Source organism: Trematomus bernacchii, unplaced genomic scaffold (genome assembly GCF_902827165.1).
Source record: "Trematomus bernacchii unplaced genomic scaffold, fTreBer1.1, whole genome shotgun sequence".
NCBI classification, from domain to species: Eukaryota; Metazoa; Chordata; class Actinopteri; order Perciformes; family Nototheniidae; genus Trematomus; species Trematomus bernacchii.
The window spans coordinates 3,957,757-3,981,888 of NW_022987573.1; the positions used below are offsets into that span (position 1 = coordinate 3,957,757).

Below are 24,132 nucleotides of genomic sequence, written 5' to 3' on the forward strand. Positions count from 1 at the left end.
AGACTGTATATAGAAAAATGTCCGACACTCCCTTAAATTAATGTCTGTTTTGCACTTTAGCCAGGAAATATTTTTACAGTGATTGTCATTTAATGGAAATTTGAAGGCAGATCTTTCAGTTTGTAGCACCACATGGAGAAGAGCTTTTTAGACATTTGTTCATAATATGGTTTGTGTACTTTTATTTTGTATCTGCATACACACCCATCTCTTTTTCATGTTAAATGTCCTGTTTTAGCTAAATAGTTTTAAAGCAGAAGTTCAACATTTTGGGAATGAAGCGCCTGTTGCATGAAATGATTGATACCACTCTCACAGTCAGGAGCCAGTTAGCTTAGCTTAGCAAAAAGACTGACAACAGATGAAAACAGTACAATTCTGTACAAACTGTGAAGTCCACTGAGACAAATGTAACATTTGTGATATTGGGCTATATAAATAAACATTGATTGATTGATTGATTGATTGATTGATTGATTGATTGAAAACAGCTAGCCTGGCTCTACAATTTTATTAAAGGGTAAAAGAAAATGTGTTTTACTGAATTTGTAAAGAAATGTGTTAAAATATATTAATTTGTGAGCTTGAGAAGTGCTGTAGGCAGATTGTGTTATCACTTAAAGCTGTTTTCTCTCTTTGTGCTAAGCTAGCCAGGTACTGGCAAACAAGTCGTATCAATCTTCTTATCAAACTCTAAGCAAAAAAGCAATTAAGCATATTTCCCAAATATTCCTTATCTAGTTTAGTACTATGACATGGGTTTTGTTGCTACAGCTTTATTTGACCAGGTATAACCATTAGCTTATGGTGGCTAAGTTAGCAAACTAAGATACCGCTGCATCACACTACATGCTAGCATTTTCTTTTATCTTGTAATGGTCCCTTAATTTTGTCACAACAGACATTTTGACTTAAAAAAGGTAAAACAGAGCTGTTATTATTATAAAACTATTATTAATGGCTCTGTTCTGTTCAAGTGCCACATTAAGCCATGACAGTTTGATAGCGAGCCGACTCGCACATAACAGGACGCTGAAACTGAAGCAGCTTAATGGAAATCACCCATCATTAATTTAATTATTTTTACCTTTTATTTGTCCTAATGTGACAAAATGTCTTTTGATAAATAGACCTATGACTGCTGCTCAGCTATGGTTATGTGGGCTTACTTTAAGGCCAGATTTATTGTTTTTTTCAACCAGTTCTGCTCATTTCTAAACATGGAAACAACCTTTTTTATTATTAATTAGCTTGGCTTGTAAATTCTTAAAGGCGCTGTCACACCCTGCAAGATGAGGTAGTACAGTATACTGGCAAAACGCTCAGATTTTAACAAGGGAATACGTCGGTTATAAGATGAGGTTGGGTGACAGGAATATAAAAATGGAAAGTTGGTTGGAGAGTCTAGAACAAAAGCGATAATTGAAAATTTGAAGGTAAAAAGTGAAAAGAATGTGAAGCCCTCACATGCAAATCCCATAAAAACTGAAATAATAACATTTTGTGAGAGAAAACAAACCGGTCACATCTATTATTTCACAAAAAGTCCTTCAAATCCACAAACAGCGCCACACAGCTGGGATTTCTAATGATTCACTGAACACATATGAGCTCAGTTCATGCCCCCATGTACTGTATCTGTTACTATGTCTTGAGAAGCTGTTTACAGATGACCATGCAACATGTTCGATCTCTGCTTTCTACTGTCCGGCTGTCTCTGTGGCTTCTCCTCTCTTCAGCCACATTCAGCCTTTATCCCCTTCATAAACAAACCAGGCACAGTTAAGACACTTCCCTCCGTTTGATCCTGCAGTCTGGAAAACTGCAACAAACAAAGTCCAACAAAACCGCTCCGAGACGAGAGTGCAGGGGCTCCGCCTAATGAAAGTTACTGACGTGACACTTGACGTCGTCTAAGCTCAGCACCGTCCCCTGGTCGTTGTTGTTGTTGTTGTGCTTGTGCTTCTTATCAGAGCAGCGACACAACTTGTACTTTATCACCTGCAAGGGTCAAAAACAGAGCAGGTCACCTATTTAGGGGCTCAACAAAGGTTGTAGGAAAAGAAAGATATGACAAATGCTGAGGTAATTTATCAACAATGCACATTGAAAGGTTTCTCATTTTTTGTTAACCTTTCAATTATATATATATTACAAAAAACCTTTTTAATTCTAGTTTCAAAATGAAATTAGGAAAAAGGCCTTTTCCACTTTCATTGAGTATTTGATGTTTCCTTTGTTCATTTTCAGAATTGTAACCCTTTAAATGCCCATTTCTTTCATTTGATCACTGCTGTTTTTGTGAAAGATAACACACAAAAATATTACAACAAGAATACAGCCTTATTATGGGAGCAGGGGTTAAACTTCAAAATTCAATATCAAAAAGCTCTAAAACTAGTAGAATCTGCTCATAAATTACAACCACATGTACTTGTATTAGCTCCCTGAAAGCTGCTATAACACAGAACAAATATATACATGACCTTTGCGTCCTAGCTACAGCTCTGCATCTTGTAAATACTAACATGCATCAGGATATATTTAAATGTAATACATTTCCTGAAGATTTGCAGGTCTCCCTTGAAAAAGAGATCGTTGATCTCAATGGGATTTTTTAACCTGGTTAAATAAAGGCTACAAACAAACAAGAAGCCTCACCTCATAAAGGTAGTCAAATATCTCCAGAATAGTGAGTATGCTTGCTCCGATGAAAAGTCCCATCTGACCGCCAATATCACCTGGAATAACAGGATGCAAGCGGATGAAAAACATCCTCTACATCAACATCAGAAAGATAATCTGTCTTCAGTGTATAAAGAAACAAATGTACCTAACAGTCCGGCCACTTCATAAGCTTTCTTCTGTTCAATGGTTTCATAGTTGAGGGCTTCAAAAAAGATGTCCAAAACCATAATATTCTCTCTGTGAAGAAAAGCAAAAAAAGGGTTATACTTAAGAGCATTGTTTGCATTTCACACACAGGTTGTTGATGCTCACTTAATGTACTGCTCAGTTTTGTTGTATTTCTTTGCCAGATATTTAGCGGAGGCCTTGCTGGGGATCTTGACGAAGGACAGCTCTTTGCTGTATCTGGTCATGTTGCACGGCGTCTCACACACACAGAAGTCGTTGTCTCTCTCCACCAGGAAGTCTGAAGAGAAAAAAAACAGAGCTCAGTTTGACCTTTTGAACAGACCTCCCTATTTAATAAGCACTTCATTTATCAGATGTGCTTTTGTTAACAATGACATCACCAGTAAAAGAGAGTCTAACCAGGGACAGGGGTTGCAAATTAGCCCTGGCTAGAAACCCTACATGCGGCACATTTTGTCGAGTTTGTTATTGTAAAATGCAAAATGTTATGGGATGTGTGTGTGTTTTTGTATTGGTTCAAAAAAAAAACGTGGACAAAGCCTTTTTCTTACCGAGAGCTGGGTCAGCACATTCTTTGTACAGCTCGGGGGTGCAGTAGGGAGCGTCGCCTGCAGCCAAACGAAAAAAACAAAAAACACATTAGTGACATTTCCTTTTTTTGAAGTACATGCAGTATTTTTGTACTATTATTAGGCAGGTTCCTACCAGGCATGTGCACCATGCGGCAGTTGCAGTTGTCCACCAGGTATCGTGTCTCACAGTCGATGCGACAGGCTGTGATGCTGTAACTGTCGAAGAAGTCTGAATCCATCGCAGACACTTTACAGTCTCCCCAGGGAGGGGGGAGGTATATCAGCTACACACACACACACACACACACACACACACACACACACACACACATTACATTACATTACATGTCACTTGTTAGACGCTTTTATCCAAAACGACTTACATACTCAATACTGTGGACAATCCCCACAGGAGCAATTTGGGGTGAAGTGTCATGCCCAGGGACACAACGACATGCTGACTGCAGTGGAGTTTGAACCTGTGACCCCCTGATCCCAACACCAAGGCTCTATCCACTGTGCCACATGCCTCTGCCACACACACACACACACACACACACACACACACACACACACACACACACACACACACACACACACACACACACACACACACACACACACACACACACACACACACACACACACACACACAACTCTAATTATACACGTAAGCATTTTCTACACTTTATATTAAAATAAATAATGATGAGTGTTAATGATACTTTTTTTATGTATATCTTTTGTTTTAAAACCCTGATATGAAGGGGTGGAAGAGTACATTTCATTTAATTAGAATGAATCAAGCTAATTTAGAAAACTAAATCTAACTAATGCTTTGAAATGACTTTAAAGGATAATTCTGGTTGATCTCATTTTTAGTTTTCACCCTTATAAAAAATATTACACACTTTTTATCAAATATATTTTAGAAAGTATAAAAAACAAACATTCATGAATCAAAGAAGGGACGCTGTAACTTATAGAAGAACGTGTCGTACAATTAAAAAAAAATTAAAAACTGCTAAATAAAATAAAATAAATAAATACATTTCCCTCTTTTAAAGTTAACAAAGCTATACTGGGAAAAAAATCACGAGAGAGGTCAGGAGATCATACTGGTTTTCAGACAAACCTCGTGTTGGGCAGAGCTATTAAACAAATCCCACTTGTATAAAGAAGATTTCAGTTTGTACCCTCTGTTCCTGGCAGGACACAAACGTCTGAAACCCGGGCGCCACTCCAAACCCGAGCTGGTCGATGAAGGACGGCTCGTCCTGACTGTGGATCTGAACTTTGACCCCGGCTTCAAATGAAGTCTCATCTGCAGGAAATCAAACAATGTTTGGGGAGAATTAGTCACTGATGAATCCAGACACTTAGCAGAGTTAGAGTGGAGAAATGTAACTTCATGTAAGTGTAAAAGTGTAATATTCTTGTCCTGTACTTGAGTATTTTTCCATGATATGAAATTAGTTACTTGTACTTCATCTCAAGTATTATATTTTTATAATAGAGTTTTAATTACTTTTCATTTGACTGCTTATAGCCTTTCGGTCCAGTGATAACCATTTCCCTCCAATTTAATGATTTTGAATTGAATATGTTCTGATTGACTTAAGTATAAGCAAGTGTTCCTTTATGGGAAAAGAAAATGCTCCTATTTCTTTAGCATAACACGATTTACTATCAAAATGCTACTAAATAAAACATTTATTTTTAAACTGTATGCATCGTCACAAAGCTAAAAAAGGCAGTTTTTCATGAATTTCAGAGTTATGGGTTTTGCACAGGACAGCAACGATACTAACATATGATCAACTTATAAAATATGATGCATTGCTGTAGATTTATCAATCCAATAAATGATAATGGAGTTAAAATCATTTGCAGAATGACTTCTTCTCATTTGATAGTCTTTAACTTTGCTAAATACTCACATACTTTACATAAGGTTTTAATGTAGGAATTGTAATTGTAGTGGGGTGCTCAAAGTGTTTTATTAATACTTTTACTAAAGTTAAGGATCTGAATACTTTATCTACCACTAATGAGTTTCACACTATTGGGTATAAACATCTGCCCGAACACTTACATTACATTACATGACATGTTACTTGTTAGACGCTTTTATCCAAAGCGACTTACATACTCAGTACTGTGGGCAATCCCCACAGGAGCAATTTGGGGTGAAGTGTCTTGCCCAGGGACACAACGACATGCTGACTGCAGTGGGGTTTGAACCTGTGCTCCCCTGATCTGAACACCAACGCACTATTCCACTGCGCCACACACCTCGCCACTTACAGATCTACCAGCCACTAAATAAGTGAATAATGGACCCCCCCCCTCACCTGTTTCTCCCCAGATAGGCAGGTATTCATCCTGCTGGATGTCCAGCATGAGCTCGAGTCCATTACCCATACCCCCCTTGGTGGTGAAGAGGGGAGTGCGTCCATCACCGCCGGCATTGAAGGTGTAACACTTCCCGTAGCGAGTGAAAACCTGAGAGACACATGAGGGACATTATTTTTATAAGCTCTGCAAAATGTTTCTTAGCAAGGCTTTTCCACTGGGTGTCAGTGTTTGACTCCATTTCTGATATGTGTGTGTGAACATGTGTGTGTACGGCAGAGATAGTGTAAGAGGATCAGAGGATGTGTGACAGAAGTGAGAGAAGGAGTGTGACCAAAATAAAAAAGGAAGAAGGGGGAAAGAGGAAGACTTCCTGTGAGGTCTGTGAGTTACACAATGAACCCTGTGAGGTGATGGAGACTGTCAGCCCGGTGATTTAACAATCCCTCGCATGCTCTTTATGGCACTTTATAATGGACCTGATGTTACCATGGAGACCTCGCATCCCAATCGGGAAGAATGTAGCGTTACTTTTTAAGGAAAGCCAAGACATTCATGTTAGATTGAAAACTATCAGCAAAAGCAGGACACCTTTAAACAGCATTTAAAACATGATGCTGATTGACTGTAAATAGACTGATGCATATGCAGCTTTCTTTAGTGAGGAGTACATCTTGCATTAAAAGCGTGTAGTGTCGTGAGAGTCATATAACCAATGCAGGGAGAATAAGGGGGAGAGTGGGAGAGCAGGGAGCTCCAGAGAGCAGAGGACGTAAAGTGAAAGAGACAGACAGAGAGAGGGAGAGGGGGGGAGAGAAAAATGGAGAGTTTAGTTGCCATCGCTCGAAGCAGGCTATTGTTCAGCGTTATAGCACAGAATGACATATCTATGATTAGAAACAACAAACCAACCAAGTAATTGTTGAGAAAGAGTTTGGTCCTGCCAGGGGAAATTTCAACACTTCGGCCATATATCATGTACAGTCAGCGAGAGACTGCTGCTAGTAAGAGCAACACATCAATCGTAGGAGGAGGGGAAAAAAACTTTCAGCGCCATCAAGAAGGGCAAATAAAATGCACGGCAAGCCGGAAACAATATGTGTTCACACATTTAGAGTCATTCTGACAAACCTGTAGGTGTTAGTCAGTCTTTGAGAGGACATTTTTGTATCACGTTAACAAGTGAGTTTACCCTAAGGAACCAGTATACTAAACCCCCCCATCCTCCCTTCTCCTTTGTGGTGTCTGACCATTTCTGTACCTTTCCCACCAACAATCAAACTTTCACACCCACTTCACACTGTGATTAGCCAGCTGTGTGGATGTGAGAAAGCCTCAGCACTGCTCTCTCCAGATCTCCTTTTTCTCATTTGTAAAGGAAACCATTTCTGTTATTTTTCATGTGAACAATGGAGTACAACACTATGAATTCCCTCAAGGAGAGATTGTCTGGAAATGTTAATGTGACCAACTTTTTACAGAAGATCTAATCTACTATCTCTTATGATGTTTGGTTTATCACTCCGTCTGAGATATGACTGCCTTCTCTTGAACAGAATGGAACGACATGGAACCCAGCTTGTGGTGCTCAAATCACCAAAATAAAATGATCTCCAGACATGATATTTGTAAAGATACATTACGGCAGAGTTTTCAAATGTCATTTTTGGGCGCTATGAGCAAGTGCCATCTATTTTTATTATATCTTAGGGAAGACATCTCCACAGTTAATGGGTGTTTCTCAATGTCGAGGTAGGCTGCTCCAGAGCCACTATTTCAAGCATACTACGTCATCGAGTGCCGCCGAAGGACTGTTCCAATGTCCAGCATACTTAGAATTCTACCGAGGCCGGCGTACTTAGTAGCGAGAAATTTCGAGGCTGCACATGTGTAGACTCCGCGGTCTTAAAATCCCCACAATGCTTTGCGCACGGACCAATTTCCAAATCTTTGGCGGGAAATCGCGCTCCATTTAAGGCGGGGCCTCTCATATGACGCACACCTGCACACCTGTTAGCCTGTTCCACAATTCTTCGTTTTCCGAGGCTAGGAAGGATTCTTGCCTCGCTTCTGAAGCAAGTGACTCGGAAGACATGTGCTACCAAGCAAGCGTCCTCGACATTGAGAAACACCCCAGATCTCCAACACTTGGCAACTCACATCAAAACAATTTTAGATAAATCAATTACCTAAAATCTGGTGAAGTGTTTAAGTATTGGACACATTGAGATGATGACCTGATTCTGTTGGAAGATGCCAGCCAGGAGTCATTATGAGTTATCCTCTGAGGACCACAGATGTCGGCACAAAATGTCATGGCAATCCATTTCAGTCATTGAGATTTTTCAGTCTCTGCCAAGCGGTGCCTCTACTGTCATAGACACAGACCAACATTACTAAGAGTTAAGCAGCTAGCATGGCTAACAATCATCCAGTAAACACCATAGTTAACTTATCTTCTCTCCTCCACCTCCGGCTCATTCATTCACTTATTGATCTGCAAACCCGTTAAACATCTGTAGGAACTAACCAGAGAGGCTCGGCCCTTTCCCCACAAATGAAAGCATAAACGTGTCAGATCATACGGTGGCTGCACTCACTTTACTTCATAAATAAATAAATCATGGCATAAATGTAAAATCCATGCGTATGACGGGAACATGATGTTCACCAGCATCTTGATCGATACACAGAAGTGAGGGGATGTCAGGTGACACTTGTTCTCTGTCTCTTGTTCGAGAGTGGATGTGACAGAGGTGGTAAGAAAGAAAACACAAGACATGTATAATTTACAAACTTCACACAGCGTGCATACTGCAGCTGCTTGTTCTGCTTGTTATGAGGAATTAATAAATGATTGGCCATGTATGAAAAAGCTTTTGTGCAGCAGACATCATATGGAACATGAGGAATAACATGAGTTGAAACAAAGAGAAAATCTGACTTCTGTAGTTTACTGTGTATGCTTTTTAAAATCTTTTAGTAATAATACATGTATTACAAAAAAATCTAGCCTTTATTTCCACAGGATTTCATAGTTTACCGACTGCAGTTTACACACAGGCTTGAAGCTTCAAATGTCTGGGCTCAATAAAGTTGCCACTCACACACAATTTCTCATGTATTGAAAAGCACTCACCACAACTCTGCACAATTTAATCATTTGCACATATTTATACATTTCTGTATTTCCAGCCAAATCAGATTTGAAAAGAATCTCTTCATCAAAAAAATCCATGCACTTTCCCATCCATTTGGTGAAGTCTTCTATCTGTGAGCTGCTAAAGGATGCCTCAGCAGGTTAAATCCAATCCATTAGAGCTCTGTTGTTTTATGGGAATGTTTTCAAGACTTTAAAGCTGTCTCCGATAAGTGCCAACACTTTCACTGTTATTATGCCGTACACTTAAACCAGCCATCACTGGAAAATGCTATTTAAATGCAACAGCTAGCAGACAGCAGCCCAAGGTGAACAGCACTAAAAACGTCCCCTTTTATTGCATCCCACTGTGCAGTTTGTGTAATTTAAGACTCCTAATCCCACAAGGATTTCAGTTGACCTGGAAAAACTATAGTGGCGCCCACTATAGTTTTTCCAGGTCAACTGAAATCCTTGTATGTCCATGTATCTCTTTATTTACTTTCATAAAGTTAATTGATGTCTGAAGGCGCCCTTCAGACATCAATTAACTTTATGAAAGTAAATAAAGAGATACATTTTAATATCACAAATAGTCTAGGGCAATGTCAGCAGATATGTGGGACTGGAATACAAAGAGAAACATCACCATGCTAACATAAAGATTTACTTTTCAAAGTATTGGAAAATCTAAAATGTTAACAAATGATACATTCCAAAGTGTTAATCCCGTGTCTCTGTTTTCAATTTCAATTTTTATACCAAAATATCCCTTTCATTCTTCTTCAAAACATTCAAATATAATGATCATTCATTTTAAACTCAGGGGAGGTTATTTAATTATTAGGATATAATCACTGTCGTGTATCGTCATCATAGAGAAATACACTAGTTGTAATTTTTGGAATTCCACTAAGAAACACTTTTGTTTACATTTTTGAAAATATGGTCAAGGATATATTTATTCACATTAACCCTTATTTACATGTTTGGAATAGCCTTGACAAGTTTTAAGACAATCCATCTGATAGAGGTTTTTCACTTTTACTTTAAAATGTCAGTCTAATGATGCTACTAACATTCAAGGGGATCACCAAATGAAGGGGGACAGACCACCTGGGAACCATTAACGTTTGGTCAATTAATGGCAATTCAGCCAACACAATACCAACGTGTAGGAGGGATGATTATTCAGACAGGCTGCTGCTGTGTGTGTTTCAACCCGATGAAAGCTACACAAAGCTATGGTGGACTCCACTCCTACGTGACTTATTATTACAGTTTACACTCTTTGTAATGGATGATCTTGGAGTCAAATCACCAACGTTTGCAACCAAAGGATAAGAAATTCAAGAGATAAAAGCATCAGGGCCAAACCGCCCCCTCCTCTGTTTGTTTCTGATTTAATTGCCGTCTTACCACGCTAATTATCAGTACTGAGAAACAACACTATAGGAAGTGAGGAAAGGAAAGCCAGAGGTCCAGTGGAGCTTTTGTGTCTGTGTGCGTGTAATAATGATGCCCTGAGTCACTGGTTGTCAAAATAAAGGATTCAAGACGAAAGGAAAACAAGAATAGGTAGAGGCAAACCACTCGGCTCGCGGGGAGAACGGATAACTCAAATGTTTAACTTTCTCTTAGTGAGAAGAGGAAGAGCAAAGGTCTAAAAACACAACAGGGATAAAAGCTGCCAGATATATCTGCCATAATGCTTTCAAAATGGACAGAGAATGGAAAACAAGCGACTACTTTACATTCTATCGACATCTTATCTGCATTTTTTAGTCCATCACTTTTTAAATTGATATTCTTGGTTCCCAGAGGATAAAGCTCAGAGACTTTTGTGACCGCCATACTTTCTCTTCAAGTGCGGGGTTTTACACTTTTGTTTTGTATTCAAATGTTTATTCAAACAACTATTAGATGGATTGCTCTGACCTTTGGCACATACATTCATGTTCCCCTCAGGATGGATTTAAATGACCCTGCTGATTTTGTTTACTGTTTGCGCATTTATTGAAACATCCAAGCAAAATCCTCCATGTCAACCTCATTGTGGTGCCAGGAAATGTTGGGGTTAGGATACATCCTCTGGTGAGCATGAACCTCTGTAAAAAAAATCACGTCATGTCCATCTTAATAACTGCAGCTCAAGCCAACTAAAGAATCTGGGACCATTCCTAAAACAGCTGGCTATAGTTTTAAACATACAAACAAACAACATACCTGAACAGGATTAAATGGTTTATTAGTTGGGGATTAGTTTCAGGATCTAGCTGTATCAGGCTTTGTCAACAAACCCTTTTTTAAATGAATGAATCCTTTGACTTTTTGACCAGTATTCTGCAGAACTGTAAAGAGGCTGAACCATTTTTTTTTTTTGAAGGTCAAAGCTAGAATAATGATTGGGAATTGATCATGCAAATCGAGACTGTCTTGTCCAGAGCATTGACTGTTGGACGACCCCTCGGCAGAGCAGGGCAGTGTTATGATCACCTAATCGCTTCGGACGGCCACTCCACCTGAAGTTATCGACAACAGAGGAGACAACAGGGGACACGAGCTGTTTGCTAATCCTTTCCAGTGCTTCATGAATCAGAAATCTTTTAGAATAAATATGTACAGGGTAACTATCATCAGTCTCTGTCTGATTTAACCTGCTGCTTTAAGATGATATATTATAAGAGCCTCCTCCCTTGTGTGAGGGGATATTTTATCATAGATAACCACCAGCACTCAGAGACTTGAAATATTTCTTTCCCTCCTACATCTCCTCCCTCCTTTTCCCCCCCCGGCCTGCATCTCTCTTCCCTCCCTTGTGTCTCCTGGACTATGATGTTCTTTCCCCTGTGGACTCCTCTCCATCTCCTGCCGCACCCCCGGCCCCCACCCGCCCCTGCTTCATTTGATTAATATTTCACAGGCCAGTGGAGACAGTCCTCCTTCTCGCTCATCCTATTCTCAGACACCGTCCGGGCTCTCAGTACCTATCACCTTCAGAGACGATCGCATCATGACGCCAGGTTAGGGGCACCTCAGGAGACCGCAGGAGAGCGAGGAGCATATCATATGAGGAGAAATAGAAGTGTGTATCCACTTCAGTCATATATGCCTCTATCAAATAAACAGGGCTGTACTGACCTGCACTATCCGATCAAGATAGCAGAAGCGGATTAGGGTTAAATCGGGCAGGTGTTAAAATAAAAGACTTGTAAAATACCTTTTCCTTCAAGGATTTGTAAATTATTTACTAACCAAGGCATGAGTTTCAACTTAAGCCCTGCTACTTGGTAAATCAGCCAATATTTATTCTCAACAATACATTTTTAGATTATTTTTCTAAGCAAAAATATGCAAACCCTCCAGTTCCAGCCACTAAAATGTAATTTTCTATGATCGTAAATTCACCATATATGTATTTACTATTTAGACTGATTGGGATCTTTTTCTGGAATTTCAAATCCCAAATGATCAATTAATAAATCCATTAAAAATAAAGCAGATTAATCAGTTTACTATAATTGGCACCATGGTTTCACATCATTTAGATTGATGTGGCACACTTGGATCCATATCAGCAGGGAATTAAAACACTGAGAAAATTGACAACATAAAAGCAGATGAAGAGGAGGCAGCGGAGCCTGAAGGGCAACTATCTGTCCCTGAGGAAAACTAATTGTTGGTTGAATGCAGTTCCTGGTCCCTACAGTGGATGGACTTGCAGTGGCACCACACACTGTGAGGAAATAACGCCCTGAGGGGAGTTTCTATGTCATTGCTGCTGCTATTCAGCAAAAGAACCAAAATTAACTACTGAAAAATGACACTTTCATATTCCTGTAGTGCAGGAGGCTCTTGGTGAATAATGGAAATGGTCTTGTGAATTTGGATGGGGGATATAAATGTCTTAGAGTTGTCGGTTCACATTCATTCAAAGCTGTTCAATTTTCTAGAGGCTCTTGAAAGTTAGAAGCCTCCCTTTTACTCCCCCCCAAGTGACAGTAGTAGCGCGAGATGGTAAATGGCTGGGGCAGAGACATTCATTATCAGTCAGTTATGGGCTGTGATTTTACAGTACAATTTTAATGATGTAATTATATAAAATTAAATAGCTTAGTTTAAAAGAGCTTGCAAATTGTGACATGTAATATTAATGTCAGCATCATCGCCCCCTCCTCTTCCCCTCTCTCTCTCTGTCCCTTGTGCTGAACCTTGATGTGCAGCAGATCCTTATGGGATGTTAAAACCTCCTCTGCATGTCTCAATCACCACCGTCGCCTACAAATCTCCTGCCTGCCTGCTTGTGCCAGTCGTATGCAGGACCCACGCTCTGCAGGCAGTTGAGATAGATAGAGAGGCCAACAGAGCAGCGGTTACAGTAGCTGCCCTGTAACTCCAGCGCTCACCGCCCTCTCGTCAGGCACGGCTGAGTGAACATCAAGAGATCAACAGCCCGGGGCCGCGTCAGAGGGACAGAGGCTCTACTACAGCTGAGGGCATTTTAAGTAGCAGACAGCGGGGGTAACTCGGATTAAAACTCATGTGTCTAGTACAATGTGTCGGTGTGCAATGCAAACAAAAGAAACACTATAATGTACAGTATGAGAATAGAGCCGTAGCACTAATGAAGAATGAATATGGGATATGATCAACTTGGATATGAGACTGAACTGGATCATATGATGAGAATGAGTGAAGTGACAATGAAAGTGGACAAAAACCTTATATTAAATGAAACGTGATATGAGTGAACATACAGTCTCTAAGAAAGTCCCATAAGGTGTCTGATAGTCTGCCTTCAGGTTCTGCAGAGTGCTGCTCTCAAACTAATGTTCCCTGTCAGGATGCTCTCAATGGCAGTGCTGATGAAAATATGATGACAAATCTTGGTTGATTTATTTTTCATGATGAGACAGAGCATACAATTAGATAAAAAGTCATACACACTTGTTCGGGTGAAGAAATGATTGGTAAAGTCTTATTTATCACCTGAATGCATCTGCAATCACACACTTTCAATGGTAAATGGACTGTATTTATAGAGTGCTTTATCCAGTCTTTATGACTCCTCAAAGCGCTTATTTTGCACCCATTCACACCTCATTCATACAGAGCAAGGTGCCACCTGCTCATGGAAGCGAACTTTCACACACACTCACGCCGTTAGCCATGCCATCGGGAGCAATTAGGGGTTAAGTATCTTGCCCAAGGAAACATCGACATGTTGACTGGAAGGGCTGGGATCGAACCCAGAACCTTCAGATTCAATGGACTACCAGCACTACCTCACAGTCACAGTATATATTTATATAAATACCGTAAAGCTACTTTTAATAAGTAAAACCTTAGCTGCAAGAGGGGAGCTCTGGGCCAACCAAGTTTTCTAGGACATGGCCAATTATTCGGTTACAAGCCAATAATTCAAATTATTATCAGTGTTTGTGAAGAATGAAAATTATGTTAAGAACCTCATCCCACTGAAAGGTCAGTGTCAGCACTCTTATCATGTCTCACTATAGTGTCAACTTCAAATCAAATCAAATCAAATCAAATCAAGTTTTATTTATATAGCACATTTTTAAAACGATTTTTGGTCGAGCCAAAGTGCTGTACATGCAATAAAAACACTACAATAGCAAACAGAAGACAATAAATTACAACAGCAAAAATAAAATCACACACAGGGAAAAAAAAACTTGAATTCACCAAGTGCTGCAAGCTAGTTAAAGCAGAACAGTTTCTTCGCCTTTATATTTCTTTTGTCAGGTCATAAGACCACAAATATGTTGACGTTTGTTTCCAACTTTAATTAATGCAAAGCAGGCTGTGTGAACGGATCAGGGCCGAGACCTTTGAATTGTATTTACAGTATTAACTGGATTTTCATGACAAAACCGGCTCAACAAGTTCAATTAAACCACAAAAGCTGTTACCATTGTACAAATATAATAACAATTATCAGACAATGTATATTTGATGTTATCATTAGACATCTGTTGTAAGCAAACTAAATGTGCTCCACAATCCAGATGGATCTCTATGAGGCTGATAACGACGGGTTATCTCAGGTGAGTTTATATTAGTCTCCAGTCCCGGATGATTGCGTGTCCGTCTGGCTGCCGAGACAGAGAGAAAAGGTTATCTGTGAATTAAATATTGTTAGCTGTTATAGAGTTGATGATATGTTTCTGATGTGTATATTTGTCAGTCAGTCCGTCTCTGTATTTTTGATCATTTCAATATTTAAATTTGTCTGGGTGTCTCCTCGTGCATGTCTAATAATATGCCTTGTATAATAATGAGGCGTAATCGCCTTCCAGCAGGATGGAGGAAAATTCATTTTAGGAAAGCTAAAAGGCTGCCACTGAGCATTTCACCTGACACCGACATGAACCCTCTAATGCCCCCTGAAGGCTCATGAAATTGCATGTTTCACTTTGCACATTCATCCTGACTTTTCTCATAATTTACGCCGACTTAAATCGATACCGTCTTCACCTGCTTAATTAAATTGTGTACCGTGCTTAAAGTTACTTTTAAATTACCTTTTTCTAGGTCGTCTGAAGCAGACAAAATCATTTAAACCAAAATCCGCTCAACACCTGGTCCACGAGCGCTCTCCTCTCAGTGTTGCTGAGGTGCAGAGAGGCCATTGTGCTCCTAATGTGGGCTGTGAGAGCTCGACAAAATGGACACTTCCCTTTAGAGAAATGCTGTGCAACAGTCAGATGGTTTCCCAGGAAAAAGCCACATGAATAAGTCAAACACAGTATGTTCTATGTTGAGATGTAGACTGTAGATAAGAATGTGGACATATGGTTGTGTGTCAGGGGTAACAGAACACATACATGCAGAAATGCACAACAGGGATACGCTGATGGATGATGCATGACATCTACAGTATGCATCTTCATTCCCTCTGTACACTGCTTGTTTAAATACACATAAGTTTAGTTGCACAATGGAGTACTCGTGGATTTATTTTAGGAACAGCTCCATGATTCAACATCTGAGTGGCTATAGAAGTAGTTCCTCAGGGGGATGAGCGGGGACCGGCTCGTACAGTAGATCAGCCACGAGGTGAAACTGAACAACAGGAGTCACTGCAGCCCCCAGCTTTTGTATAACGCCAATTTCATCCCCGGGGACTGCATCCCAACAGACGAGAAGTAGGAAGCCATCACTCTCATTAGTTAGAAAAACATCAAAAGACAGATAGATCGAGGCGCTGCTGGAGAGGGGCACCTTTCTGCTTCTCTGCAGCTAACAAACCCCTCTTTCATCAACTGTCTTTCATTTAGCTATTCCCAAAATACCAGCCAGCAAAGGTGGGTTGAACCTCAATGAATGAATGCATTCATTACGGGACTCCTGTCACTTTTTGGTGCAGTTTGGAGAGTTCGATATTGTCAGGAGGGAAAAGAGGCTCTTTCCCCTGGAGTGAACCTCCTCCATGCGACACATTTCACACTCTGCTGAGAGAAATCCGCTGAGGCTTTTAGATTTCTCAGCCTGTCACATGCCGTTGCTGAATACCAAGAGATTAATTCATTTCGCAGATGGTGCATGTAAGCAAATCTGACTACCTGCATCTCAAACTCAACAAATAATGATTCAAGCTGGAAAGCCAGATAACAAATAGCCATCACAAAGGTCAACATGCCCAACAGAATCCAATAAGTCCTGTATGATTTACAGTAGATTGCATCGTCACAATGTGCTTGTCAAACAAATGACCAACTTCAGGGTATAATTAAATTAATAAAAAATGCTCTGAAGCGGCTACAACCAATATTATTATAATCACGTATCGATGATGATGTGACATAATGTGACAATGTGAAAGGGGTCGCCTATAGAGATGACCTTATAGTGTTGTATCATCAGACTCTGCAGCTCCCTTTGGCTTTGCAGAGGCTTATAGTAGGAGGGTTTTTTATTTATTTATTTTTACTTTCAGGCTCTAAAACCCCACTGCCCACTATTTGCTCAGATAGACAAAGTTAGCGACTAGCTGGTGAACATAGAGGAGCATTTAGAAGCTAAAGGGACGGATATTTCCCTCAGGACGTGACGGACACCAAAACCAGAGCTATAAGGAGAGTGAATATTTAGGAGAAATGTAGGAATGAAGTATACTGTAAGCCACTTAATTAAACAGTTAAATTGAAACATACCTCCAAAGTATTGACAATATTGCTGCCTAATTGCTGGGTTTTTAAATAAGTAACAGTTTGCTAACAACTAAAGAGGTCACAACTTGTTTCAGCTGCCCTCAAGTGGAAATCAAACCATTTTTTATATTTATTACAGTAACGGCGCCCATTAAGCAGTATAAAACGGTTTAACTTGAAGTCTTCTATTGAATCGCAGAGCCTTGGAGAGTTTAATTAAAGACATCATTAGGCTTTTCACAGAAGCAGAGCTCAGAAGGCGGGTATTATTAGAAGACAAGTTTCAAAAGTCTTTGATCAACATTTTTTAAAGAATAACATCTAGTCTTGATGTCCAAACCCTCTGACTAGATAACTTCTATTTTAGAGAAACTGAAACATGTTTCACTTTCAAGAGGAATGAGCACCGCTTCTGCCATTCCACTGTTTTGTTGTGCACAGACTTTCAAATAATCAATCCTTTTTTATTTGGCTCACGCTGTTTTGCCTTTGGTTGGTTAGATGGATGTGAGTCTGTTTGCTCAGACGAACAAACACTTGGAGAGGTGGAACAGGACACCCACTGTGTCCACTCAGAGAGAAAGGGACAGCAGGCAATGACACAGCGGTAAACATACACACTTTCACACAACTGAAAGCACATCTATACTTACCTTTTAAAAGTTGAATACAATGCCACCATGTTGTTTTATTGCATTGTTAATAGCCTTTTGTTATTTTAAAATAAGTAAAAGAAAAGGTTGTTGGTTAAATATGTGCAATATTCCATTTTTTGTCAGCTGTTTGGAAGGGCGTGTCTGTGTTTGATTGACAGCAGCTGGCAGGGTAGCACAGGAATAAGACAAGAAACTTGTGATTTAAGATGAAAGATGACACCAGAATCTAAATGGACCAAAGTGACAATTTGCAAATCATGTCATGTAGCAGGATGCTGTCTGTTTGATTATCTGTTTTGCCCTTTCTGCTTTATGCAAAGATTTGATTGTCTGTATGGAAACAACACGGACAACTGACAGTCGAACGAATACAAATGGATTAATGAATAGAGCCATCATAAAACCAAATCTTTCTCAAAGTACAGCACATCCAGTTCTTGTAATATGCAATCAGTCCCGCAATCATAACTTCACTGTCAAATGGATTAAAGCTGCAAATGAACCAAGGAGAAAGCCCATGACATGATGTGAATGCGGGTGTACAAGACGAAGTGCAAACCTTAATGGCAGAACAATTTGAAGCCATTTGCAATAATAGTTGTAATTTGAAAATGAGGAAAACAACTTTAAACGATATTTCACAAAACCAGTAATTGATAGAGGAGAAACTTTATAAACAGCGACATACCAAACTGAGACAAATGGATATGAAATTGATTTGCATCTGTAAATGATTTCTTCCATTATGGATTTCAATTATTTTTCTTATCAGTTAAATGGTGGATGGAGAAATGCTTTCGACTGCATTGCATTTCATTTCTGCTGCGAACTGGATCATTTTAGAGATCCCACTGAGTTTACAGCGAGTGAGTATAGTGTCGGGGAAAGTTAAGGGTCAGGTCTGTGCAGCCTCTTAACAGGATGAGGTTGCCATGGTGACCTTAAAAATTGGCTTTTTGGAAGCTTACTGCTCGTTTAGACAGAGCCTGACTGTATTCATAAACACAGATCCTACAACAACAGGTGATTATTGTGAGAGTGTAGTGTGTGTGTGTGTGTGTGTGTGTGTGTGTGTGTGTGTGTGTTCATTTCTGTGAGTGAAGGTATTTTCAAGGTATTCTGCGGGGAAAAACAATAAAATAAATACTGCAGTCATCTTCCTCGTCTGAGTCACAGCTAATGAGAAGCATCATTCAAGGCGATGGCATCTTTTTTATCGAAGTACACGACGCAATCAAATGACTTGATGAGCGCCTCGCTGCTGCACAAACTAAAGAGATAGCAGGAACACACAGCACTCTCTGGAGCCACATCTACATATTGAAAATTGGCGAAAACTGAGGCATGTTTGAACTAGAGGGGAAGTTTGAATTCAACTCTTACTGACAACATCATGCCAGCAGCCTGAGAAGTAGCTCAGTACTGCTGAGGATTGGAGAAATGATCTTCTGGGGAAAAGGAGAAAGAAACGAGAAACATGGCAACGTATTAGTTGTTTCCCATCAGGGATTTTATAGGCTGCATATCAACTACTGACTTTGGCACAAGTGGATGCTTAACTGTTGTTCCCTCTCCCACACCGAAATGTTATGACCTTTCTAAAACAAGATGAAAAGTCCTGCTCCTGCTTTTTGCTTTTGAACATACTTAGATGTTTCTTTGAAGCCCCACTGTATGTTTTTGTGCAGTACGGTGGCCCACAGCAAGAAGGTCCTGAGGGTTTTCCAATGCATGCTGGGATAAAAGTGCTGTCCCTTTTGTGACCATGAATAAGGTATTATTCAGGGATTAAAAGGGATACAAAGGATTGTACAGGTGTTGGTAATCTTTAGTTTAATCCTGTTTTTATTTTAATTCAGCCACCCTGAACTCCTACACCTGTTCTCTTCTCCCGGCTGTGATAAGAGCAACAGACTCCATGTTGGCGTTGCTAAGCTGGATATTTTTGGTGCCTCCAATTCTGGAAGTCCCCTTCACTTCCTTTATATAGACGGTGCTTGGTGACTCATAGGGGAATCAGAAATAGAGAAGATGAAACAGAAACGTATATATTTCTGTGTACCAAAAAAATTAAAGGTTACGACCGCCAAGGTGCTTTTTGATAAGAAACATACGATGACGGAGCATCTGTGTGGAATCCAAAGATAAACGTGTGCTGAAATCCGCAACGATGGCGTATAATGCAACAAAGAAGAAATATTTAAAAGAGAAAAGTCGGAATGAGAATATTTGTATTGGTGTATATGAGTGCATGTGTGTACTTATACACCTGAACATATGGTGCTTATGTATATTTTGTGTATGTGTGAACATATGAATGTAAAAAAAAGTCACTTGAAAATAAGTGTCCACAATGTTTATATGCATATATTATTATTATAATTTATTTGCCAAGTACATGTGTACACATATATATATTTTTATATACAGTATAGTATTTTCAAAAGACAGTCAACTGCTATCGACATGTGCAGAAAATGACCTTATATCTAGTTTTCATATATATATGCATTTATTTATTTTTTCCCTAACTTCAATTAATTTTTTTCCTAGTTTTTCTTTATTTCTTTGTACTCCTTAATTTCTATACGTTTTTGACGCAATAATGCCAATGTTATATTAGGATGATTCACGGGAGGGCTACTTCCCATAAGCTGCTTCAGCCCTCCCGCTTCTACTAATTTTGTTTATCTTTGTGTGTATGAATTATACTTTTTTATTTTTTGAATGAATTAGTCGAATAAATAAAAAAAATAAAAAGAATACAGTTAAATGGGCTCTATATTGCTTATTTTAGATTTGAGCCTTTGCAGACCATTTACATGCACAAAAACCTATATAAGACACTACAGGAAAGGGACAGTACAACCCCAAAACGCATTATAGGGCCTCTTAAAGACAAGCACTTCTGAAACCAAACCCTATGGTGCAGTCAGCTCTGATATTCACTTTCCATTAACTTATATGTGGAAAGTGGAGAGACACGGCCACAACCTGTCACTATTTCTTTTCTTTCGCTTCATGCTCAGCTTGATCTGATTCTGCCATGAACTGTGAAATCATAGAGCTCGCAGACGTCCAGTTTGTGAGAAAGGGTGTGGATGTAATAGGATGAACAGTTGTTGAGACATGTAGAGGAAATACATACGGACAGTCTCCATTTAGATACTGTTTGTTTATATTATAAATGCGTGAAGTGAAATAATATAATCAGCAGAAAGTATACGGATGTTGCTCCTAGTTTTGATAAGAAGCTGTTAAATGTCATGTTGTGGATTGTTAGCCTGCCAGCCATGTAAGTCTCTGCATGTTATGTCGACAGCTCTAAATGTACCAGTGTGTTCTTTCACAAATCTGAGAGAAAATGTCCTATTATATAGATTATCATAAAGGAAAACCTGCATATTACAGAAGTCCCATCAGACCTTTTCCCTCCCGTCACCTCTCTCTTCTTTCCTACTCTTCCGAAGTCATCCTCTGCTATTTATTATGCAATCCTTTCTCCCTCTTCCTATCTGAACCTGCGCCGTTCACAGAGGGGAACTCATTTGTCTTCAAATGCTAATAGAACACATAATGAACGCCACTCAAAATAATCTCCACTCGCTGATATCAGTGTATAATTAAACAACAGTGTCCTTAATAAGGTATCAGAGGTGATAACGTAGGGCACTGATGAGTCTTAAAGGACACACAAGTAGACGCACGCATCCAATCACTTCCTAGTTTCCAAGCAACAATAGAGGGACCATCAGCGCAAAATTAATTTCCAAGTGTCAGGACTAATGCTCTGATTGCTCAGTGGCCTTCCATAAGTAGGTTATTATTGTCTTTAGTTATTTACTGTTTTAATTAACCTTTTACCCCCCACTCACATAGTTACTCTTAAGCATACTTTACATTTTGCACTGGCTAAATTAAAAATAATGATAATCTTTAAGCTATTTCCTAAGCTGTGCATAAAGCCCTCTGATCAATATTCTTATATTAATTGAAGGATCTTGCGATAACTTGTATGAGACAGAGGTTGCTCGTAATGACAAACCCACAGACACATTATCATCGACCCTGCCACTTTTAGTGTCTTTCAGCTAATTCGTTTTTTGCCAACAACTTTTTGTGGTTTCGTTTTCTCCTAATACACTCGTAACATTGCAGCTGTTTTCAGCAAAAAGGCCTCAAAACTGTACACCATCTGCTCAGCACCATACAGCTTTTGATCACTTACTAAATGATCTCCATGTGAACAGAAAATTGAATTAAAATACATGTTCATTCATCGCTGGATATGTGAAACAGGGAAATGTCCACTACTGACTTTTTGTATCTTTTTCCCGAAGTAAGAAAAACCTTATCTCACCTTATATTCAAAATCCTGGTAACATTTGTGATGCTATTTATACCTACAAGTTCAGGCTTAGAGCAGGACATAAGTCAACAGTGTGTTGATTCCATGTCTTTAGCTAAAGTTTTCTAATCTAAAATGGTCTTTTGTGCAATGATTCAGTTTTTAGTGACCTTTGTTGAACAGCATTTCCCATAAGCCCTACTACAAGTCACTAGACCTCATCATAAAAGCTCAAGAGCAGAGACAAACAAGCGAGAGGAAAGAAAGGTCTGAAGGCTGTAGAAGTTTTTAGACAACCGATATTACAGCTCAAAATGTGGAAATTGTGCTTTCGAAGCAAGCATTGGTACATTTGAATGGGTTAATACCAAACCCAGTTTCAATGGTTCAAGTACTTGCTCTGCAAACCAGTGAAGTTAAAATACAGCACAAACATATTTAACAAAAGGTTTTATTTTCTGAAAGCAACTGCAGTGGATACACATTTCTATTAGAATATTGAACGTTTAGGAACTATCTCGAATTACTTGGCTGACAAACACTGACGGTGCTTTGAAGGCTTCTCACTAGATTTTAAAAGGCAGGAGCTCTGTCAGAGGTTAAAGACAAAATGACAACCTGAGGCTGTCTGAGAAGTGAGACGCTCCGCTCTATCAACTTGTTTTCTGCTGCTCTGACTGGAAACATGTTGCCTGATCCCTTAATCATGCCCTGAAGTTTCATTGAGGTGGAAAGGACAGATAGGATCTGGACCGGGGGGGGGTCCTGAGGGGCGGACAGCAGCATCTGCACCCAGCGAGGAGACGACTGCAGGAGCATTACAAGTGTCTGCTTCTCATTTAACCAGGTGTGTCCCTGTCAACCGGAGGACAAAGAGAAGGAGAGAGAAGGAGAGACAGCACGCCTGACAACACCGGCCTCCACTTCAACTTCAGCTCCACTTATCAGAGCAGCAGAGAAACAACGACCAGCAGAGAGTAAACAACAAACCCGAAGCTAATTTGCCTTTTTGCAGATATACCTGTCATTCCCGCTGTGCGCACCGCAGTGACTGATGTCCTCTATTCTGGTGGTTTGTCTGAACATCACTCACAAAGTGGTAATGCCTGTTTTACCTACTGACAATGCATTGTGACATGATAAATGTGTCTAATTTAATTATATTATACAAAGAGAACAGATGCATCATATTTACTGTGAGTGTGTGGGAGGTAAACGGAATAAAAATGTCCTTTCGTCTCAATGAATTGTTTGATGTTCAGAGATGAATAGAACAAATTATTTATTCACCGTGTTGGAATGTCACCTTTGTGGAAGAAGCTTTCTCTGATGAAAACTTGCAATGATCAGAAATCAATAGAAAACAAATGGAGCTTCTCTTGCAGCAAGCAGACTTTGTGACGACATTATCACACGTTCTCTTTCTGGGTGCTTTACAATCACCATATGACATTTATTTTCTCGTTATACATACCTGAAATACTTAATATACAAAATATAAACAAGAAACTGACATTTGAACACATAAAAAAGGTGTGTTTTGCCTACAGTTTTTACACATCCACAAAGCAACATTAGCATTCATTTGCAATCCTTTATGTTTCCACCTGATGAATGCAAGTCCAATATTCACTCTTTTTCTCTCCTGAGGGAAATATCTTGATCTTTAGCTGCTAAATGCTCCATTACGCTCACATCCTCTCTAACTCTGTCTACGTGCTGTTGATGCTGGACATACTGTGTAGTATACAGTCAGGGGAAGAAAATGCATATAGCTCCATGCATTGAAAATCATGTTGTATATCATAGTGAGTATTATGACAAATCATATATTATCACAATCCTCAGTACAGACATGCCCACTTTATGAAATGTGCATGCAATTTTAGGCAAAGATCATGCAGAATTCATGCAATACTGCATTAAGAATAAATGGGTATTTTTGCCTATTCTCAAAAGGCTGTATTTGAATATGCATGCTTATGTCCCAGAACATTCTTGAAATTGCTTT

General features: G+C 39.4%; 1 protein-coding gene across 1 annotated transcript in view; it reads right to left on the bottom strand.

The window, feature by feature from the left end:
* Positions 1-947: 947 nt before the first annotated feature.
* LOC117479545 (acid-sensing ion channel 1-like) overlaps positions 948-24,132 on the bottom strand; it is a 43,812-nt gene continuing 20,627 nt past the window's right edge. Inside the window, exons 3-10 of the mRNA XM_034126593.1 lie at positions 5,804-5,954; positions 4,646-4,773; positions 3,583-3,733; positions 3,429-3,485; positions 3,001-3,154; positions 2,834-2,925; positions 2,662-2,741; positions 948-2,001 (exon numbers count right to left, since the gene is read on the bottom strand). Of these exons, the coding sequence (XP_033982484.1) occupies positions 1,879-2,001; positions 2,662-2,741; positions 2,834-2,925; positions 3,001-3,154; positions 3,429-3,485; positions 3,583-3,733; positions 4,646-4,773; positions 5,804-5,954 (936 nt within the window). The 3' untranslated portion in view covers positions 948-1,878. The remainder of the gene's footprint in view (positions 2,002-2,661; positions 2,742-2,833; positions 2,926-3,000; positions 3,155-3,428; positions 3,486-3,582; positions 3,734-4,645; positions 4,774-5,803; positions 5,955-24,132) is intronic.